At 46.9% G+C, this 21,295-nt stretch overlaps 1 protein-coding gene across 1 annotated transcript in view; it reads right to left on the bottom strand.

Moving 5' to 3' along the window:
• Positions 1-21,295, bottom strand: part of COPA (coat protein complex I subunit alpha) — a 68,099-nt gene that overhangs the window by 39,247 nt on the left and 7,557 nt on the right. The window contains exons 3-9 of the mRNA XM_087703000.1: positions 18,923-18,996; positions 17,673-17,753; positions 16,449-16,525; positions 12,810-12,919; positions 5,221-5,330; positions 3,802-3,901; positions 1,296-1,431 (exon numbers count right to left, since the gene is read on the bottom strand). Of these exons, the coding sequence (XP_087559126.1) occupies positions 1,296-1,431; positions 3,802-3,901; positions 5,221-5,330; positions 12,810-12,919; positions 16,449-16,525; positions 17,673-17,753; positions 18,923-18,996 (688 nt within the window). The remainder of the gene's footprint in view (positions 1-1,295; positions 1,432-3,801; positions 3,902-5,220; positions 5,331-12,809; positions 12,920-16,448; positions 16,526-17,672; positions 17,754-18,922; positions 18,997-21,295) is intronic.

The raw sequence follows: 21,295 nt of genomic DNA, 5'->3' as shown, positions 1-21,295 counted from the left end.
AAAACTGATCCTGATCAAGAGTTTCTCAAATTCGGCCACCCAAAGTCACCCAGTCGGCTTTCAGGCCTAAGGTTGGGACTAGAAGTCTCTGTCTCCTGGTGGGCTCTAGGACCTTCAGGCTGTTGGGCCTGCAGCCATCTTTTCTTTGGGGGTCTTTGGCCTGCCCCACTTTCTATTATTCTACTATGCCTTTTTCTATGGTGGGAAAATGGGATTGTATGGAGTTAGATGATACGTAGCCATAACAACATTCTTCTTAGAAACTCAAGGTCATCCGTTGTCTTTGCACCTCTGCGCCTGACCGGAACTGGATGGGTGGAAGCTGCCAGTGTGGCAGTGGGAGATGGGACCATGGGATGGACTGGTGGGTTATGGGGGCAAGATCTTAAATTTTCAACTGGGTGTGGGGAAACCGGGAAGCTTTCAGATTCGGGTTTTCCCAGATGTGCCAACGTGGCTCTCTTCATCAATTGGAACTTTGAGGAATCCTTTGCCTTGGACTCTGATTTAATTTTGGATGCTATTTGGAACCTTGGCACAGGCTCCCACCCTGGGCTGTGCCTCTTTTGCCTCCAACCTCAGCCCATTCGCAGCCAGCTTTCCTCCTCCGCTAGCCCTCCCCCGGCAATTCTCCCTGGCCAATGTGCCCCTGGGCCCTTTGGGCTCGGCCCATTGGCCGAGACACCGTTTGTCCCGGGAGTTTCACTCCATGGGATGAAAAGCTGCCAGCCAATCAAGTGGCAGGTGGCAACGACGGGGCTGGGAAGGGGGGACGAGGGGGCTGGGATTGCTGACAGGTTACAGAAGAGACCGGGGGGAGGGGGGGCAGGCAGGCAAACTGGTGCTAAGGGGGGGGCAAGGGAGTGGCGCACGATGGGTGGGGTCAGCCCAACTGCCTGTTAGGGATCATCCAGGTGGGGAGGCAATGGCGGGGGTGAATAGGCTGAGCTGAAGGCCAAGGAGACTTCATGACCGAGGCCGAACTAGAATTCACAGTCTCCTAGTGACTTCCTGGTGAGTGGCCCAAAGTCACCTAGCCAGCTGTCATGCCAACAATGACTGCAACTCATTGTCTCCTGGTTGAGAGGCTCAAAGTTACCCAGCCACCTTTCAGGCTTAAGGCAGGGCTAGAACTCACTGTCTCCTAGTTTCTAGGCTAGCACCTTAACCACTTCCCCATTCACTAACCACCCAATCACTGCCTTCACCTGAACTGCCAAGCCCACCTGTCAATCCCAAGGAGGCCAGAAGCTTGGGATCCCTTGGGGTGGGGCCCAGGTCCAAAGGGTGCTTACCGCTTGGACATATCCCAGACTCGGATGCTCTTGTCCTCCGAATTGCTCAGGATGAGCTCCTGCCGAGGATGGAAGACGGCGCAGGAGACGTTGTTGTAATGGCCACGGCAGGTGTCCACCTCCCAGGCTTTGGACTCTGGTGGGGGGAGGGAGGCACAGCAGTCGGCGGTCAGTGGACAGAGTGAAGGGAAAGGCAAAGAGGGGCGGTGATGCCCAGCGGTTGGCAAGCTGCGTCGGACCGTGCTGGATGTGAATCCACCTCCTGCCTTGCCCGCTGCTCCTGCAGGACTTCCCCATCCCATAAAACAGGGGTCTCCAACCTTGGCAACTTTTAAGCCTCGGAGGACTTCAACCCCCAGAATTCCCCAGCCAGCTTCTTCCTCTTCCTCGCTTGCATTTTGGTTTTGTGATGTGTTATATGCAAAAGCAAATAAATGGGTGTTATAGATGAAACATGGTGGCTGTGTCTATAAAAGTAAATGAATGGCTGTATGAGGTGTGCACTGATGGACTGAAGGGTGCATTCCTAAAAGTTGCACGTGGGGATGTGGTATTTGTGTCTCTCTCTGTGAGAGACGGAGGGAGGATGGGAGAGAAAATTGCTTTTTTGAGTCCCTTTCGGGGAAAAGGGCGGCATACAAATTTAATAAATTCAATTCAATTAATAAATTCAATTTTTTCTGTTTTAATCAGCTTTGATCAGATAAGCTGGTCTGGAAACAGTGGAAATTACAGTCCAATGCATACAGATGTTTGGGAAGAGGAAAAGGCCCTTCTCAGTCTCAACTTTGGAAGACTCAACATTCTTAGCCTGTTGGTCTTTCTCTTGCCAAAAAAAAGAAGCTTTGCTTGCTGGGGAATTCTGGGAGTTGAAGTCCACCAAGGATTAAAGTTGCCCCCGCATAAAGGATGAATTCCAGGCAGAGTTCCTTCCCTCCATGCTTTCAATTTCAGCAGAGGTGGTCCTCAACTTATCACTATTCGAAGTTACGACGACAGAGAAAAGGGACTTAGGACTAGTCCTCACGTGACCATTACAGCAAACCCCCCCCCCCAGCCACACCATCTGTTGTGACCCCGCCAGTGGCCAACGGAGCTGGCATCAGATTCGGACAATGAAGAGGTTGGGGAGGAACCTGGGCCAGTCCTGGAGTCTGGGGAAGGCTCTGAGGAGGGCTCTGTGTCGGAGGCAGAGAGGGGGCCAGGGATGTCTGACAGTTATCAGCTGCCTTCGGAGTCAGACATCAATGGGGTAGAAGAAGAACAGCTGGAGCCTGTTCCCAGTGTGCGCATGTGCAGAGTGTCCAGATGAAGGGAACAGCCAAAGAACAGGGGTGGACTTGGGAGGAAGGCCACAGGTGGACGATGAACGGCCTCTCCCAGAGGGAATAAAAGAGGAGGGAAAGGGGAGTGGAGTTTGCAGGAGACCATTAGTTCGCTTAATGGGTTTGTGACACTCCGAGACTCCTGGCCAAGTTCTGGAGAGATCGGCCTGGCAGCTCTCCAAGCCAGATAAGGTCTGTGACTGTAAATCCTCCCTTGAAAGACTTTGCTGGATGTGTGAATGAGCAGAATTCACAGTCAATTAATAGAAGGAGGTTTTTTTGGAACAAGGAGTTTGCTTCAGGCTCTCGGGAAGACTCGCTCAGAAGACGGTCAAAATTGGAGCCCTCCGTATGTTTACAACCGAGGGACTGCCCTGGGGTCACGTGATCACCATCTGCAGCCTTCCTAGACGGCCTCCAGCCAGCCAAGTCAACAGAGGAAGCAGAGTTCGCTTAACGACCATCCGGTTCACTTAATAACTGCGCCAAAAGGGGTCATAATGTGGAGCAAATCTCAGCAGCAATGGGAATTGGGAGCTCCATGGCGGTTGTAAGTCGAGGACGGCCTGTAGCACTATCTGAAGCCCCTCACTGGTTCCTACCTTGACTTACAACCACAACAGAAGACTGAAAAAAAGATTGCACAAGATTTTACCACCCGCTTTGCTGCAGTCGTTAAGCAGATCACCCTGTTCAACCAGGCATCCTGGGACGAACAACCGGCGACCTTCCCCATGGAGATTGCTTGCTGGAAGCCGGCTTGAAGCTCACAGACAACAACTACATAACCATGGGGCAGTCATAAGTGTGAGGACCAATCCGTAAGCCACGTTTTCCCGTGCCGTTGTAACGTCAAACTTTCGCTGGGCAAACGTTCTGAAGTCGAAGGAGACCTTCAGAAGCTTTTGGGGAGCGGAAAGCTAATTTTGCAGTGTCTGTTTTTCTCCCCCCTGACACCAGAGGAGGTTTGCTCTGCAGCAGCTGAGCCCCCCCCCCAATCCTCCTCCTCCCCCTCCTCACGCAGGCCACGGCTGAACGCCCAAATCCCCAGAATCTCTTGAGACTGAAAGGAGGCAAGAGCCCAGCTGAGTGGGCGAAGGGCAGCCGTGCCCACCCATCTGGAGCCTCACGTTCCGCACTTTGCAAAAAAGAAAAGGTGGGAGGGGGGGAGAGGCGTTTACCGTTCATCCTCCAAATCTTGACTTGCCGGTCATCGGCCCCCGAGACAATGAGGGGCATGGTGGGGTGGAAAGCTGCCCAGTTGACCCCACGATCGTGTCCCTAAAACACACACAGACACAAAGAGAAGGAGGGCTTCAAAAGAAGGGTGTTGGATTGGGGAGCAGATCTCATAAACAAAGCTGCGTAAGATCTGCGGTTTCTCCAGGCTGGCTGGAGAATTCGGCCAAAAACCTTCAAATGGCCGTTGTTGGACACCCCCTGGTCTAAGACCCTGAGTTCATCTTCTCTTCCCAAAAGGCCAGATGTGCAGATGCCATCCTACAAAACAGGCCCGCAACACAGCTGGCTTCTTTGAGGCCCAACTCCTAACGCCAATCACTCAAAAAAACACTGGCCAATGATTCGTTTTATTCCCCAACTAGCCGATAAGCTGGCGTTGCCCAAGTATTTATTTATAGGGGGAAATGAGGGGAACCCCCTTGTGGAGCACTCTGAAGCCGTTACCATGTCAAGTCCCCTGCCCTGTACAGTAGAAGCCATTTTATGGCAATAGAGTAGAAGCTATTTAAAGGCACAACAGGCTATATCTTAACAGAACACACACCGAGGGGTGTTAGGGGCGTCTTACTCCAATAGTATTTTTCTCCAGAGAGTAAATCATCTGTGTATCAAGTTTGGTTGAAATTGCTCAACCAAATGCTGGAACATACACTTACACATAGACACCCACACACAGAGCCATTTAGATAGATAGATAGATAGATAGATAGATAGATAGATAGATAGATAGATAGATAGATAGATAGATAGATAGATAGATAGATAGATGATAGATAAGATAGATATAGATAGGAAAGAGATGGAAGATAGGATAGATGATAGATAGATAGATAGATAGATAGATAGATAGATAGATAGATAGATAGATAGATAGATAAGATAAATATAGATAGGAAAGAGATGGAAGATAGGATAGATAATAGATAAATAGATGATAGATAGATAGATGATAGATAGATAGATAGATAGATAGATAGATAGATATAGATAGGAAAGAGATGGAAGATAGGATAGATAGATAGATAGATAGATAGATAGATAGATAGATAGATAGATAGATAGATATAGATAGGAAAGAGATGGAGATAGATAGGACAGATAGACAGATAGATAAGAGATGGAGATAGATAGATTAGATAGATTAGATAGATATAGATAGGTAGGTAAGTAGATAGATGAAAGATAAATAGATGATAGATAGATGATAGTTAGATAGATGATAGATTGATAGGTAGGTAGGTAGGTAAGTAGGTAGATAAATAGATAGACAGATGATAGACAGACAGATAATTCTAACAGAAGAGAGCTTTCCTCCTCCTCCTCATTTACCCACCCACCCACCCCCAACCCCAGAGTACCTCAAGGACATGCTTCACCACAGCGTCTGTGGTGCCAAAAAGGTCCACGCCAGTGATGCCTCGAACCTCGGACTCCACAGCTCCGGGAGATAAATTCTTCTTCCTTAGACCTTGGGGCAGGAGAGGGAATTTGTGGGGCAGAGGAAGTAGAGACCACGTTAATAACTAAAGACGAGAGCAGCGAAGGACGGAAGGAAATGCCCATTTGCTTTCTGAGCCGGGCAGACAATGGAGAAAAGGCATCGCAGGCCGAGTGGCTCTAAGGAAGCTCTGTCCGGGGGGGAAAGGGGGCTCCTAAGAGGACTCGAGATTCACCAACTCCTGCGACCGGGAAAGGGAAGGCTCAAGTGAGGCTTCATCCCCTGGAGAACGAGGCTGAAAAGACGGATAAACGTGGCAGCTGATGGACCTTGGATGCCAAGTGCAACGGAGCTTCCAGCCACGTTTGGACATTGAGAGGAGGAGAGAAAAGGACGGGAAGAGTTGACTGTGGGGTGAAGGTATCAGAGAGGCACTTCCAACAAGGGATTCCCAGATCCAGGATCCACCTGGGAAGCGGATTCAAGGGAAGGGGGAAACCACAGAGAGATACCTGCTCCAGGAGAAATCAAGGCATCAAGTAACGCCGTCGGGTTGATGCGAGAGAACTGAGCAACGGATGGGAAATTTCTGAGGTTGCTACGCAAATCAAGAGGGAATGGAGACACGTACAGAATGAACCAGCTCTGGCATGTGGGGAGGGGGTGGGGGGGGATGAACGAGGAGGGAGAGAGAGAGAGAGAGAGAGGCAGACAGAAGGAGAACGGGAGGAAATTAGGCAGGCGTGGAGCTGTTAAGATGACCCTCTCCGGTGGTCAAGGGCAGTGTTTCTCAACCTTGGCCACTTGAAGATGTCCGGACTTCAACTCCCAGAATTCCCCAGCCAGCGAATGCTGGCTGGGGAATTCTGGGAGTTGAAGTCCGGACATCTTCAAGTGGCCAAGGTTGAGAAACCTTGGTCAAGGGGATGTTAAAAGCAATGCTAAAATCTCAAGGCAAAGCAGGTTAGAAACCAGACCGAGGGTTAGGCCATACACTCACCAGGCACCTGTGGTTATTTGGGGCGTGTCCCCCTAAATCAGGGCTGCCCAACCTTGGCCCTTTGGGAGACGCGCTGACTTCAACTCCCAGAATCCCCCCAGCCAGCCAAGCTGGGAGTCGAAGCCCACAAGCCTTCCAAGGAGCCAAAGTTGGGCAAAGGACTCCCCCTCTTTCCCAGCCTAACAGAACGACGACGCCCAGGCCCAGAAGTCGGGGACAGAAGCTCCTGGTTAAGATGGCAGCCGCAGAGGCCCAGCTGCTTTGGTTAGGCAGTAAACCACCCTGCGGGGTTTTTTTCCACAGCTGGGATGTTATTCATTACACCTCCCTCCCCACTCCCGGGATTAGAAGAATGCAGAGCGTTAAAAAGAGGTTATTTCCCCAATCCTGGAAAGTCACGGTTAGTTTTACAAGCAAAGTTTCGTCGCTATGGCCCAATTGTTGCATGCAAAAGGCCCGTGGAAGCCAGGCCCAAATTGGTTATCGTTGCCGTCTCTCTCAGCAGGAGCTTACCCCACCCTGAACCTAGGAGTGAAGTGGGGGAGCTGCCAGTCTATTCATTAGGAACCTATCAAATTGGCAATGATTTGGTGCAATTCCAGATCTTACCTGGATCCGGAATTACACCCAATAGAAAGCAAAAAAACGGAAACTTCCCAATCTCCAACCAATCCGTCCGGGGACCCCAAGCTCCCCCTTCCTCCAGGCCCACCGGAAGGAATGCTACCTAGACATCACATTCCCCCCCCTCCTTGTCTCTACAGCCCCCCCCCCACTCTCAGTGGCCACCTGAAGTAGCACTAAATTCTTTTACTAGCAAACCTAAAAGCTTAAGAAGAGACAATAAGGAAATGGCTGCACAAGATGCCGTCTTCAGGGTCGACACAGTGATTCCCTTAACAACTGTGGGAAGAAAGGTCGTAAGATGGGGCAAAACCCACTTAACGGATGTTTTACTGAAGAGAAATGTGAGAGCACTGGGGTTTTTAAAGAAAATACTGGACAGGCCTCTGTCTCGGATTGTCTAGGGCAGCGTTTCTCAACCTTGGCAACTTGAAGATTGCGAATGCTGGCTGGGGAATTCTGGGAGTATAGGACCTCCTGCTTGAGCAGGGGGTTGGAGTAGAAGGCCTCTAAGGTCCCTTGCAACTCTTCTGGGTGACCCCCTTCTGGGTAGAATAGAATAAGCTGGAAGGGGTCTTGGAGGTCTTCTAGTCCAGCCCCCTTTAGATAAGTGATTGTTCTAGACCAGTGTTTCTCAACCTTGGCCACTTGAAGATGTCCGGACTTCAACTCCGTTCGCTGGCTGGGGAATTCTGGGAGTTGAAGTCCGGACATCTTCAAGTTACCAAGGTTGAGAAACACTGATCTATGTATTATCTATCTATCTATCTATCTATCTATCTATCTATCTATCTATCTATCTATCTATCTATCTATCTATCTATCTATCTATCTATCATCCATCTATCCTCTATCCATCCATCCACCCACTATCTACCTACCTACCTACCTACCTACCTTCCTACCTGCCTTCCTTCCTACCTACCTACCTACCCACCTACCTATCTATCCTCTATCTATCCATCCATTATCTATCCATCCACTATCTACATCCATCCACCCATTATCTGTCTATCCACCCATTATCTATCTGTGTTTTTCAACCTTTTTTGTGCAAAGGCACACTTTTTTCATGAAAAAAATCACAAGGCACACCACCATTAGAAAATGTTAAAAAAAATTAACTCTGTGCCTATATTGACTATATATAAAGTGTTTTTCCCACGGCACACCTTACACTATGTCACGGCACACTAGTGTGCCGCGGCACAGTGGTTGAAAAACACTGATCTATCTATCTATCATCCATCCATCTCCTATCTACTCTTATGTATCATCTCTAACACCTCTCTCTCTCTCTGTTATCTATGATTTACCATCTATGTCAGTGTTTCTCAACCTTGGCAACTTGAAGATGTCCAGACTTCATGACACTATGGCAACTTTAGGAGTTGACCCACTGAATAGCATGGCCCCCATTGGATCATTTCTTAAAATCCCCTCCTCCTCCAGGGTCCTTTTACAGGCTCTGATAGGGATGGGTTGTGCCCCCCACCTCCCCAAACCTGACCCTGACTTAGCTGAAAAAATACAGGTAGCGTCAACTGACAATCACAATTGGGACTGGAATTTCCATCGTAGGTTTTTTGTGGTCGTAAGTCGAGTTATCACCCTTTTTACTGCCGTCGTTAAGTGAATCACGTGGTCAGGACTTATCCCCAAACAAGGCTTAGCCGAAACGGTGAGGCTTCCAACTTTATTTAAAACTAAGCTGATTTTTCAGGCAAGAGCTTAAAAGCATCGTGCTTTTTCTTGAAGACGTTTCTCTCCTCATCTAAGAAGCTTCTTCGGTTCCCGAAGCTTCGGAACGGAAGACGTTTCTCGGATGAGAAGCGAAACGGCCTGGATTGAGTAGGAACCTCCCAAGACCCGGTTAGAAGAGCCGCTGGGTGGATCCTCTCGGTTGAACCAAGCCGGGTTGCAAAGACAGTGGAAAAAGCATCGAATTTGGCAACTCCAGAAGTGTGGAAAGTTTCCAGGCCTTTGAAGCCATTTCAGGGGGTTTGGGCTCTGCTGAGAGAGAGGGGGGGGCAAAGCTCCCCGCATGGGTGCTGGCGGAGGAAGCGACAACGGACTCATGCCAAGCACAGCATCTTCGCCACCCCCTCCCCTTCCCCCCTCCAACACAGCTGGATCATCTCTGAATGTGTGCCACAAAACTCCAGCAAGCCACTAGGCCAGTGGTTCCCAAAGTTGGCAACTTTAAGACTTGTGGACTTCAACTCCCAGAATTCTACAGCCAGCTGCCCCAAGTCTTAAAGTTGCCAACTTTGGGAACCACTGCACTAGGCCAAGAACTGCAGTTGAGAAAGCAGCTCTCTCTGTCTCTCTCTCTCTCACACACACGGCTAAATCTCCTTCCCTCTAACTCAGCATGTTCTGACCCAGCTCCCCAAACACGACAAATCCTCTGAAGGTAACTCAAAAAATTGCTTTATTAAGAGCACCAGCAGCCCCCCGTGAAAAGTTTCTCTCTCTAACTCACTGCAGACTAACAAGTCCGTCTCTCCGGGAGATGAATACCGTTTTTTTCCGAAGTATAAGATGCACCAGAGTATAAGACGCACCAAGGTTTTGAAGAGGCAAATTAAAAAGAAAGTTTTTTGCACTCTGCAAACCTCCCAAAAACAGGTCCACTTCCCCGCCCCCCCCCCCACAAAAAAGGGCAATGGCTAGCCTTTAAGGGGGCTTGCAGAGTGCTCCTGGGGGGTGGGTCCCCCCAAAACAAACAAAAAAATGGCCTGTTTTGTGTCAAAACAATTTGCATGCATAGCCTTTAGGAGGCTTATAGAGTGCTCCCGGGGGGCTGGGGGCAAAATTGAGAAACAAAACGGCCCGTTTTTCACTCATTTCTGCCCTCCCCAGCCCCCATGAACTCTCTGGAAGCTTTCTACAGGCTGTGCAGGGCCATTTTGGTGAAGGGGGCAGGGTTTCGGGAGGCAAAAGATGCTGTATTCGGTGTATAAGACGCACCCAGATTTTCAGCCTCTTTTTTTAGGGAAAAAGGTGCATCTTATACTCTGAAAAATACGGTAGTTATCTGCCATATCTATCTATCTCTGAGCCCTGCCTTTTATCACTAGCAGCGGTGGCTCTTCCGGTTCCACCACAAAAGCGCGTAGGACAAAATCGCGCTCGACAAAAGCGCGCTGTGACGTCATCACAGCGCGACGAAAAAGTTCGAAAAATGTAAAAATAAAGCGAAAACCTTACCCTAAGCCCCCCAAACCTAACCCTAAACCTAACCCTAAACCTAACTCTTAACCTAACCCTAAACCTAACCCTAAACCTAACCGTTAAAGTAACGAAAAACCTAACGCTAACCCTTAACCTAACCCTAACGCTAACGCTCTAAAGCTAACCCTAACCCTTAACCTAACCCTAACCCTAAACCTAACCCTTACCTTTATGTGAATTGGCTTGCTTTAATTTAATTTTTATTAATTTTTATTTGAATTTTTCGATCTTTTTCGTCGCGCTGTGATGACGTCAAAGGCGCGATTTTGTCGATCGCGCTTTTGTCGTCCGCGCTTTTGACGGGTCACGGGCTCTTCCGTCCCAAGGACTGGCTCATAGATTTCCTCTCCTCTCCTCTCGCCTTCTGTGCATTCACGCGTCAGACACTGGACCCAGCTGTTCCTCCTCTTCCTCATCAGCCACCTGCAGACCTGGGGGCTTTTGACTCCCCATCTGAGGGCTGATGGACAGCCCAGGCTCTGTCTCTGTCAGCTCCATTCCCTCTTCCTCCTCGGAGCTCTCGGTTAACCCTGATGCTGACCCTGACTCCCACCTCTCCCTCTCCTCCTCTGATTTGGTTGCTGAAGGGGCCGTCGGCCGACAGCATTTCCCAAACTTGGCAACTTCAAATCCCAGAATCCTATAGTCTGCAGAAAACCGTTGAGAATTATGGGAGTTGAACGCCACCCACAGCCAAGGTGGCGCAGTGGTTAAAATGCAGCACTGCAGGCTACTGCTAGATCAGCAGGTCAGCGGTTCAAATCTCACCGGCTCAGGGTTGACTCAGCCTTCCATCCTTCCGAGGTGGGTGAAATGAGGACCCAGATTGTTGGGGGCAATGTGCTGACTCTCTGTAAACCGCTTAGAGAGGCCTGAAAGGCCTATGAAGCGGTATATAAGTCTACTGCTATTGCTATTGCTATTGCTAATTGCCAAGCTTGGGAGTTCCTACACTTTAGATTCACTCCGTCTCCACAAGACGGCACCACGGCCTAAGTCTGGGGCTGAATACAGAGGAACAGGGGTGGAAGGGGCCTTCGAGATCTTCTATCCAAGCCCCTGCTCAAGCAGGAGACCCCCATGCCATTCCGGACAAATGAGGAGACCCAACTTCGGAGTTCCTTTGGCACGGGGGCAAGGCTCTCCCACCAGCCAGAGCCATCTTACATATCACCCAGGACAGTGGAGGGTATTATCTGCATAACCTGGTATTTCGCAAACTTGGGTGGTTTTAAAGTGAGTGGACTTCCAACTCCCAGCATTCGTGCTAGCTGGGGAATTTTGGGAGCTGACATCCACATATATTAAAATGGCCACGTTTCCGGAACACTGGTTTAACCAGAATCTTTTTCCTGATGGAAAGCTCCAATTACATTTAATACTCCTAGGGGGAAAAAACCCCAGAGATATTTCTGAAACATCTGCCGTTTTTCTCTTGCGCTCCAGTCTGCCCACCCTCATTTTTTCACCTTTTCTAACTCCTATTTGATTCTTCACAAACACACCTCCTTCTTTTTTTTTAATCTGTTTCATTGTGAATTGGAGAGCGGTCATCCTACAATCGGTAGGGAAATTTAAATGTTCTCACGTTGAGGAGGATCAACAACCCCTCCCAGAGGGTCAAGGAAGGAGGTTCAGCATAAAACTCTAGCCTCTAAGTCAGTGGTTCCCAAACTTGGCAACTTTAAGACTTGTGGACTTCAACTCTCAGAATTCTGGGAGTTGAAGTCCGGACATCTTCCAAGTTGCCAAGGTTGAGAAACACTGATCTATGTATTAGTTATCTATCTATCTATCTATCTATCTATCTATCTATCTATCTATCTATCTATCTATCTATCTATCCATCCACCCACCCACCCACCCACCCACCCACCCACCCACCTACCTACCTACCTACCTACCTACCTACCTACCTATCATCTATCTATCCTCTATCCCTCCCAGAGGGTCAAGGAAGGAGGTTCAGCATTAAACTCTAGCCTCGAAGTCAGTGGTTCCCAAACTTGGCAACTTTAAGACTTGTGGACTTCTGGGAGTTGAAGTCCGGACATCTTCAAGTTGCCAAGGTTGAGAAACACTGATCTAAGTTAATGGTGGTGAATCTTCCTTGGCCTTGAAACGCCAAGTTAGAACTGAATAGACGCAGTGGTTCCCAAACTTGGCAACTTTAAGACTTGTGGACTTCAACTCCCAGAATTCTCCAGCCAGCAGAGCTGGCTGGAGAATTCTGGGAGTTGAAGTCCACAAGTCTTAAAGTTGCCAAGTTTGGGAACCACTGCTCTAAGTTAATGGTGGCGAATCTTCCGGTTTCTGCCATGCACATGTGCAGGGGTCACCTGGTCTTCTGGTTTCTAGCACATATGTGCGTGCGAAGAACACCTGAGCAGCGCATATGCTCACTGAAAGCCGGAAGAGCAACACCTGGTGTGCCCTCAGAGATGACTCTGCATGTCACTTCCGGCACGCATGCATGCCACGGGTTCGCAGCCACGGCTCTAGCTAATTCGGGGGCCTTGCTATTCCCATCCCGTCCACCTCTCCTCCCGTTCCTCTTGCGCTCCAGCCTCGCTCTGGTTTCACAGCAACTGCAGTTCTTTAGCCGAGCCCGGCTGCTGGATTTCCCCCCCTTGACCTGAGCAGCTCACCAGAAATATCCCAAACTCGCACAGTCTGGTCCAAACTGGCAGACACGACCAGGTCCTCGGATGGATGGAACTGGGCGCACATCACATAATGGTTATGTCCAGTCAGCACGCTAGAAAGAAGAAGGAAAAGGCAAGAAGAAATTGGTCCTCTTGTGATTCGAGACAAACATCGTCGTGAAGAGCAGGGAAGAGCTGCAGCTCAGGACCGTCCTCTGGTTTCCATCCCTGAGCTTGGTTGGATTCTTGCAGATGCTTCGTTAGCAAAAGAGGGTAACGTCACCCGTGAAAAGCACCAAGCTCAGGGAGCCCCAAGAACCTCACATCCTCGGGAGTCCCCTTCAAAGCTGCAACTACACCTGCAGAGTCAGATTCCCTAAACGGGATACTGCCAATCAATTGGGAGGAGGGGGCCTTGGAGTCAATTGATTGGCAGTGCCCGTGACAACTGATATTTTACAACTGGTTTCCTGGTGCTGAAAGGCTTGAGACCCCATCACCTTTTGGGGAATGTATATGGGATGTTTTACTTTAATGTCTAACGGAAGGTAGCCATGGGAATGTACGTTTATTCGGCTCTCAGGACAGTTGATAAAGGAAACATCTTCACACTTGTGTGAAGAATCTGCATTCTAACAAAGAGGAGGGGTCACTATCCCTTTAATTCTACTTGCATTGCCTAAAGGGATTCAGACGCTGCTTTGCCTCTAACGGCTTCCATTCTTCTTAATTAAGGGTTCTTAATTAAGAGTCGAGGTGGCGCAGTGGTTAGGGTGCAGTATTGCCACTTCAGCTGACTGCTATCAGCAGTTCGGCTGTTCAAATCTCACCGGCTCAAGGTTGACTCAGCCTTCCATCCTTCCGAGGTGGGTGAAATGAGGACCCAGACTGTGGGGGCGATATGCTGACTCTGTAAAGCGCTTAGAGAGGGCTGAAAGCCCTATGAAGCGGTATATAAGTCTAACTGCTACTGCTATTGCTTTTTGAAATAATCCCTTTCGAGAGTCTTCACTTGCTTAAGTTAGGAGAGGAGCAAGACTCTGAACACTGGAAAGGTGTGTTGGGAAAGCTATGGTGGGAGAGGAAGTCCTCATTCACTGACTGGTTGCTAAGCAGTCGGTCAACGTTATGACGGATTATCCCTACAGCTACTTACGGCAGGTCCCAGAGTTACAATGGCTCTACTCCCCTCCCCCTGGCTCCCACCTCCCAGGCAGTGATGGGACTGCATTTTGGGAGTTTGGCAATTTGCTCTTGGTGTTTGCTTAACAAACCACTACTACAAAAAGGGTTGTAAAATGAAGTGCTATTAGGCGGCGACTTGTTTAATGTCTGCCATGATTTATCCAGTTTTGGTCCCCATGCTATAAAAAAGAGGTTGAGACCCTGGAAAGAGGGCAGAGAAGAGCAACCAGGATGATGGGGGGACCGGAGGGTAAAACATAACAATGAATGATTGCAGGAACTGGGCCTGGCTGGTCTAGGGAAGAGAAAGACCAGGGGAGGCAGGAGAGCATCTTCCAATAGTTGAGGGGCTGCCACAGAGGGGAGGAAGGGGGTCAGGCTATTCTCCAAAACCCCTGAAGGTCCAGAGAAGGAAGAATGGATGGAAGGAGAGATTCAACCTGGAAATAAGGAGGAATTTCCTGACAGGGAGATCAATCAACCCATGGAACAGAAGTTGCCTTCGGAGGTTGTGGGAGTTTCATCACTGGAGGCTTTCAAGAAGAGATTCAACTGCCCTCTGTCAGAAATGGTGTTGGGTCTCATGCATGGGAGCAGGGTTGGAATAGATGACCTCCAAGGTCCCTTCCAACTCTGTTCATCTGTAATGGCTGTAATTCTGACCAATTACAGTGCCTCGACTGACTTAATGGAGGTGTGTTGTCAGCCAATCAATTACCAAGCCTGGGCCATAAATCTCTCCTCTCCACAGATACTCAAACCTGCTCGGTGCATGAAACCACCGAAGTCTCTTGCTTTTATAGCCGACATTGGGAAAAGCTGCAGTTGCTCCTCGGCAGGAGCACAATTGGGGGCAGAATTTCTGGTGCTAAGCAAAGCGGTTGTTAAGTGAGTCACGCTGGACTGTACAACCTTTTTTATTTCTTGTCACCATTGTTAAGCGAAGAATTGAGGTTAAGGCAGTGTTTCTCAACCTTGGCAAGTTGAAGATGTCTGGACTTCAACTCCCAGAATTCCGAATGCTGGCTGGGGAATTCTGGGAGTTGAAGTCCGAACATCTTCAAGTTCCCAAGGATGAGAAACACTGAACTAGACATACCCAGTTCCTGTAACCGTTCTCCATGTTTTACCCTCCAGTCCCCTAATCCTCTTTCTTGCTCTTCTCTGCACTCTTTCTAGAGTCTCCACATCTTTTCTACATCGTGGTGACCAAAACTGAATGCCATATTCCAAGTGTGGCCTTACCAAGGCCTTATAAAGTGGCATTAACAACCATCCCAAGGAAACATAAACTGAGACCCGAAAGAGACACCTACAATAATAGACAAGAGAGAGAGGAGGAGAGAATGAAAGGAAGATGGGGGAAAGAAGAAAGAGGTAAGGAGATGAGGATGGAATGGAGAAAGAGAAGGAGAGAGAGTAAGTAGGGGAAGAGGAAGAGTAGGAGAAAGGTAAGGGAAGAAAGAAAGGAAAGGAGAAGAGGAAGGAGGAAAGTAGAGAAGGGAGGGAGGGAAAAAAGAAAGAGAGAGAGGAGGAGACAATGAAAGGAAGACAGGGGAAAGAAGAAAGAGGTAAGGAGAGGAGGATGGAATGGAGGAAGAGAAGGAGAGAGAGTAAGTAGGGGAAGAGTAGGAGAAAGGTAAGGGAAGAAAGAAAGGAAGGGAAAGGAGAGGAGGAAAGTAGAGAAGGGAGGGAGGGAAAAAAGAAAGAGAGAGAGGAGGAGACAATGAAAGGAAGACAGGGGAAAGAAGAAAGAGGTAAGGAGAGGAGGATGGAATGGAAGAAGAGAAGGAGAGAGAGTAAGTAGGGGAAGAGTAGGAGAAAGGTAAAGGAAGAAAGAAAGGAAAGGAGAAGAGGAAGGAGGAAAGTAGAGAAGGGAGGGAGGGAAAAAAGAAAGAGAGAGAGGAGGAGACAATGAAAGGAAGACGGGGGAAAGAAGAAAGAGGTAAGGAGAGGAGGATGGAATGGAGGAAGAGAAGGCGAGAGAGTAAGTAGGGGAAGAGGAAGAGTAGGAGTAGGAGAAAGGGAATAAGGAAGGGAAAGGGGGAAGGAGGAAAGTAGAGGAGGGAGGGAGGGAGAGAAGAAAGGGAAAATAAGGTTGTGTTACAACATGAGGAAGGGATGATAAACAAAGCAACCCAAACTGTATATGTATATTATAACCTATAAAATGGAATAACAAATGTATGATAAATATAAAGAAAAAAAATAGTTAGGTGAATGTATACTTAAAATGGTATGTAAGAGAACGAAATAAAAATGAAAATAAAAATAAAGTGGTATTAACACACTCCCAGCCTCCTCAGCTGCAGCCCAAACACAAGCTTTCTGTTTAGGATCTCTTAGGCTGTGACCAACAACAGCCGGAGGGGGGGGGGGGGGGGCGCAAGAGAAACGAAACAGAAACCATTTTCATTCTAAAATCACTTGGGGGAGGGAGGGGGGGGTGAAGGTTACCAAACGCAGGTTCTGGACTGCCAATTCCACACCCGGATGGTCTGGTCATCGGATGCACTGAGGATCCAGGGATATTCCTAGAAAGAAGAGGCACAAGGCAGCAGTGGTGAGATCTATTCCACGCACACACACCCCTCCGGTTCTGTGGGCGTGGCTTGGTGGGGGTGTCATCTGACCTGGTGGGCATGGCCAATGGCTTTTCTTCTATGTGTGTGTATATGTGTCTTTGTGTGTGCGTGTATGTGTGTGTGTGTGTGTGTATGTATGTATATATATATTTGGGCATACTAGGGGTTGTGACACAATACATACCTATTTCCCTGGCTTAGCTGATAAAGGAAGGGAGCCTGTGGCTTAGTGGCTAATATAACTGCCTAATATGTAATACAGCCCATGTTCGATTCCCAGTAAGGGTATGGCTGGCTGATGAGAGCTAAATAGCTTGAAATAGATCTATACTAGTCTCCCTTTATTTATTTATCAGCACAAATACAACACACACACACACACACACACACATATACGCAGCTCAGCTGTTTAGCCGTGCGATTGTTGGAAACTTTTTTAAAATTATTATTAAAAGAGTTTTTATTTTATCAATATCCAGCCCCACTTAGACAGAATGGATGGTGTGTAATTTTAATAATTGTATCTTTTATCTTAAATTTTTAAATGCTTTTTTTATCTCGCCTGTAAGCCGCCCAGAGTCCCAAGGGAGTGGGCGGCATACAAATTTTATTAAATTGAAATTGAAATATTTTAAAAACAAACTTACAAAACAAGACATAAAACATAAAAAGACATCTTCCAGTTACAACCAGCGTGTGCATCCTCTCCATAGTCCTCACTTACAATTGATATAGAATCTCGTATTATATCAATCTAAGATATATATGTGTACATTATTATCATTTTTAAAGCTTTTTAAAGCATTTTAAATGCATTTAAAAAGGCTTTAAAAAGCAGGGAAAAAAGCTTCCGCGGCCCATTCGCCAAACCGACAACAACCGTCCCTACTGGTTCGGCCGCCCGGAGCCAAAGCGGGAGGAGTTCACCCTTGCAAGACAGCAGGCAGAGGGGAGCCTTGTGCAGGGGGGCAGCGAGGGAGCCTCCCGGACTCTTAAGGGTTTCTGAAATGCGGAGGAAGCGTTCCCAGCGGTGGCAAAGGCTCAGCTCGGGGGCAGAACAGGGCACAAGCAGGACTGCAGCCTCGGCTGGACTCACGTGGTGGAAGAAAGTGGTGCGGATGTAGTCCAGGTGGCCCAGCAGCGTGAAGAGACAGCGGCGCAGTTTGTAATTCCAGACCTTGAGGAGAAAAGCAGAGAAGTGAATCCTAGGTTGGCCTTTCTTCATCGTTTACCGTATTTTTCAGACTGTGAGATGCACCCAGAGTATAAGATTTTGCGTGACCCGTCAAAACCGCGCTTGACTAAGCCGCGCCCGATTAAACCGCGTCGCTGACGTCATCAACAGGGCGACAACAGCGAGCGCGGAGAAAGAAGGGCGCTTTAAATAGCGCTTTGAAAGCAAGCCGATTCAAGTTAAGGTAAGGGTTAGGTTTAGGGTTAGCTTTAGGGTTAGGTTAAGGGTTAGGTTTAGGGTTAGGATTAGGTTTAGGGTTAGCTTTAGGGTTAGGTTAAGGGTTAGGTTTAGGTTAAGGGTTAGGATTAGGTTTAGGGTTAGGTTAAGGGTTAGGTTTAGGGTTAGGATTAGGTTTAGGGGGGGTTAGGTTTAGGGGTTAATTTTAGGTTTAGGGTTTGCAGCGTGCTTCTGTCTCCGCGCTGTTGTCGCCCTGTTGATGACGTCAGCGACGTGGTTTAGTCGGGCGCGGTTTAGTCGGGCATGGTTTTGTGGTGGAACCAAGATTTTGAAGAGGTAAATTTAAAAAAAAGTTTTTGCACTCTGCAAACCTACCAAACCCTCTGTACGCCTCATTTTTTTGTGAAAAACAGGCCATGCAGAGAGTTTGAGAGGCCTGCAATGTGCTCCTGGGGGCTGGGGGGGGGGGGGAAGGCAAAACTTCCCAGCCCCCCCAGAAGCACTTTGCAAGCCTCCCAAACCCTCTGCACGTCCATTTTTGTGAAGGGAGAAGGGTTTTGGGAGGCCAAAAATGCTGTATTCAGTGTATAAGATGCACCTAGATTTTCATCCTCTTTTTTGGGGGGGGGGAGATCTTATACTCAAAAAAATACGGTAATTAATTATAGATCTTGCATGATTCCACGCGGTCCCTCAAGAAATATTCTACACAAAAAAGTATAAAAATATTATGATTAGAAGTGAAAAATTAAACAATGGGTGATTAGATAATGAAAGAATATATTTTAATGTAAGCACGTGTATTAATGGTAGAATCACACGGATTGGATGATTGGAAAGAACGCAGATAGACTCTGTGTGTTTAAATGATTTTAAAAGGATTCTCCATCCCCTCGTGAAGCCCAACAAATGCCCCCCCCCCCACCTAACATTACCTTGATTTTATAGTCATCCCCTCCAGAGACAAAAAGCGGCTGCTGCTTGTGGAAATCAATCCCCCTGACAGGTCCTAGAAGGCAAAACATACAATATTCAGAGTCACCGAGAAATCAAGGGAAGCGATCAAGCTTTTTCACTGCTTTCTCCATCAAGAGAAAAATTGCTTAGCTCAATCTTACAATAGTCATATTTCCCCCCTTGTGATGGTGGTTTCTCTTTTCTTCTGGCGTACTCTCGCTCACTCCTTCTCTCCGCTGAATGAGTCAATAAAGAAGAACGAAACTCATCCGTCAGAGGATCTTCTCTGCCTACAGGATTTTGTTTCTCCAGTTCGGCAGAATCCATTTTGGACCAGGTGTGATCCTGTCCAGTAAGATCCAGCAAAGCAAGCCGATATCGGCTCCCTCTCCTGGGGAGGGGATCATTTATGGGGCCGAAAGAGCAGCCTACATCTTTAAAATAGCTTACAAAAGGTTCAAGGTTCGTTTTATTTATATGCCGCCCTATTCCTGGGGGGACTCAGGGTGGCGCACAAACCCAAAGGAGGGGAAGGGAAACACAAGGACTACAACAAAAAGTACAGGGCATTTAAAACAACCAACAGCCACACGATTCGAGAGGGGACGGGAGCTCATCGACCCAGGCCTGCCGACACAGCCAGGTTTTTTTTTTTTTTTTTTATTAAATGTTTTTTTAGTTTTAGTTTAAAGCTGGTACAACATCTTTCTTAATATATCAATCAATTACAGATAATACAGACAAAAACAAAAACAACAATCAGAAAAACAAAACAAAACACAGGTATCTATTATGAAAAAATAGGAAGTATATCAACTGGTTACAACATATTCTGGTGCTTCTCTTCAATTGACTTCCATTAATTCAAATATCTTAACTCGAATATTTGCCATATCAACATCATTATACCTCCGGTTTCAATTATTATAATTATTTAAACATCCTTCATCCTTAGTTATGCTAAGGAATTAGTCTATAACACATGCTGGCAGTTCATTTACTTATTTGTAAAATCCTCTATTATCATCAAATCCTCATATTCTATTTTAACTAGACATCCATAATATTCAATTATATCATATATCCTAACATTTTCCCAATATTGATTAACATTTAATTATATGGATTTTATTTAATTTTTTAATAGTGCTAATTATTATAGTTAATACTCTTTATGTATACCCTAAAGGTATTTTCTCATATCCAATTGTTAGTTATCATATCGACTCCACATTATATACATTACTATTAATATCAATTATTATTCAGCAATATCTGTTACACAAAAAAGCAATTAGATTTAGCTAATTTTCAGTTATATTCATCAATCTATCAAGCAATTCCAAATTATATATATTGCTATCTATATCAATCATTGTTCAGCTATATCTATTACAAATTGAAGTGATCCAATCTAGATTCTATTTTAGCTAAACATCCATAATATTCAATTATATCATATATCATAACATTTTCCCAGTATTAATTAACATTGGATTGTATGGATTCTATTTAGTTTTTTAATAGTGCTAATTATTATAGTTAATACTCTTTATGTGTAATCTAAAAGTATTTTCTCATATCCCATTGTTAATTATCATGTCAACTCCACATTATATACATTGCTATCAATATCAATTATTATTCAACAATATTTGTTACACAGAAAAGCAATTAGGTTTAACTAGTTTTCAATTGTATTCAACAGTCTATCAGCCAGTTCCAGATTATATATATTGCTATCCATATCAGTCATTATTCAGCTATATCTATTACCAATTAAAGTAATTCGATCTAGCTAATTTTAGTTTTTATTGTCCCATCTTCAGCCTGTGTCCCTCCAGCCACAAGGTTTTCTCCGTCCAGTAGCCATTCGTTGAATAAATTTACCAAATGTTTCCATAAGCAAGTCCAAACAAAAGTATTTCGGCACCTTTAGATTCTGAATGTCAGTGATGAAGTAATAAAGTTGTTCTTGGTTTATAAAGCTTCCCAATTTAACTTTAATTCTCAAGGGTGGATTCTCCATTCCTTCTGCACACTGTCCGACACAGCCAGGTTTTAACGGCTTTTCGGAAGGCCTGGAGAGAGGTGAGGGTCCGAATCTCTGCGGGGAGCTCGTTCCAAAGGGCCAGAGCCGCCACAGAGAAGGCCCTCCCCCGGGTAGTAGCCAGGTGGCATTGGCTAGTAGATGGAACCCGGATTTAAGGTTCCTCTTAAAATCAGATTAGCTAGCACTTAAGACTTTTATCTCGCTTCACAGGCCTTTTACAGCCCCCTCTAAATGGTTTATAGAGTCAGCCTATCCCCCCCCCCCAATCCAGGTCCTCATTTTATCCACCTCAGAAGGA

The sequence above is a fragment of the Thamnophis sirtalis genome, unplaced genomic scaffold (assembly GCF_051295495.1).
Source record: "Thamnophis sirtalis isolate CommonGarterSnake01/CBP01778 unplaced genomic scaffold, rThaSir2_p1.2 scaffold_18, whole genome shotgun sequence".
Taxonomy (NCBI): domain Eukaryota; kingdom Metazoa; phylum Chordata; class Lepidosauria; order Squamata; family Natricidae; genus Thamnophis; species Thamnophis sirtalis.
The sequence above is the reverse complement of the archived record's forward strand: the minus strand, read 5'-3'. Positions and strand labels throughout refer to the sequence as shown.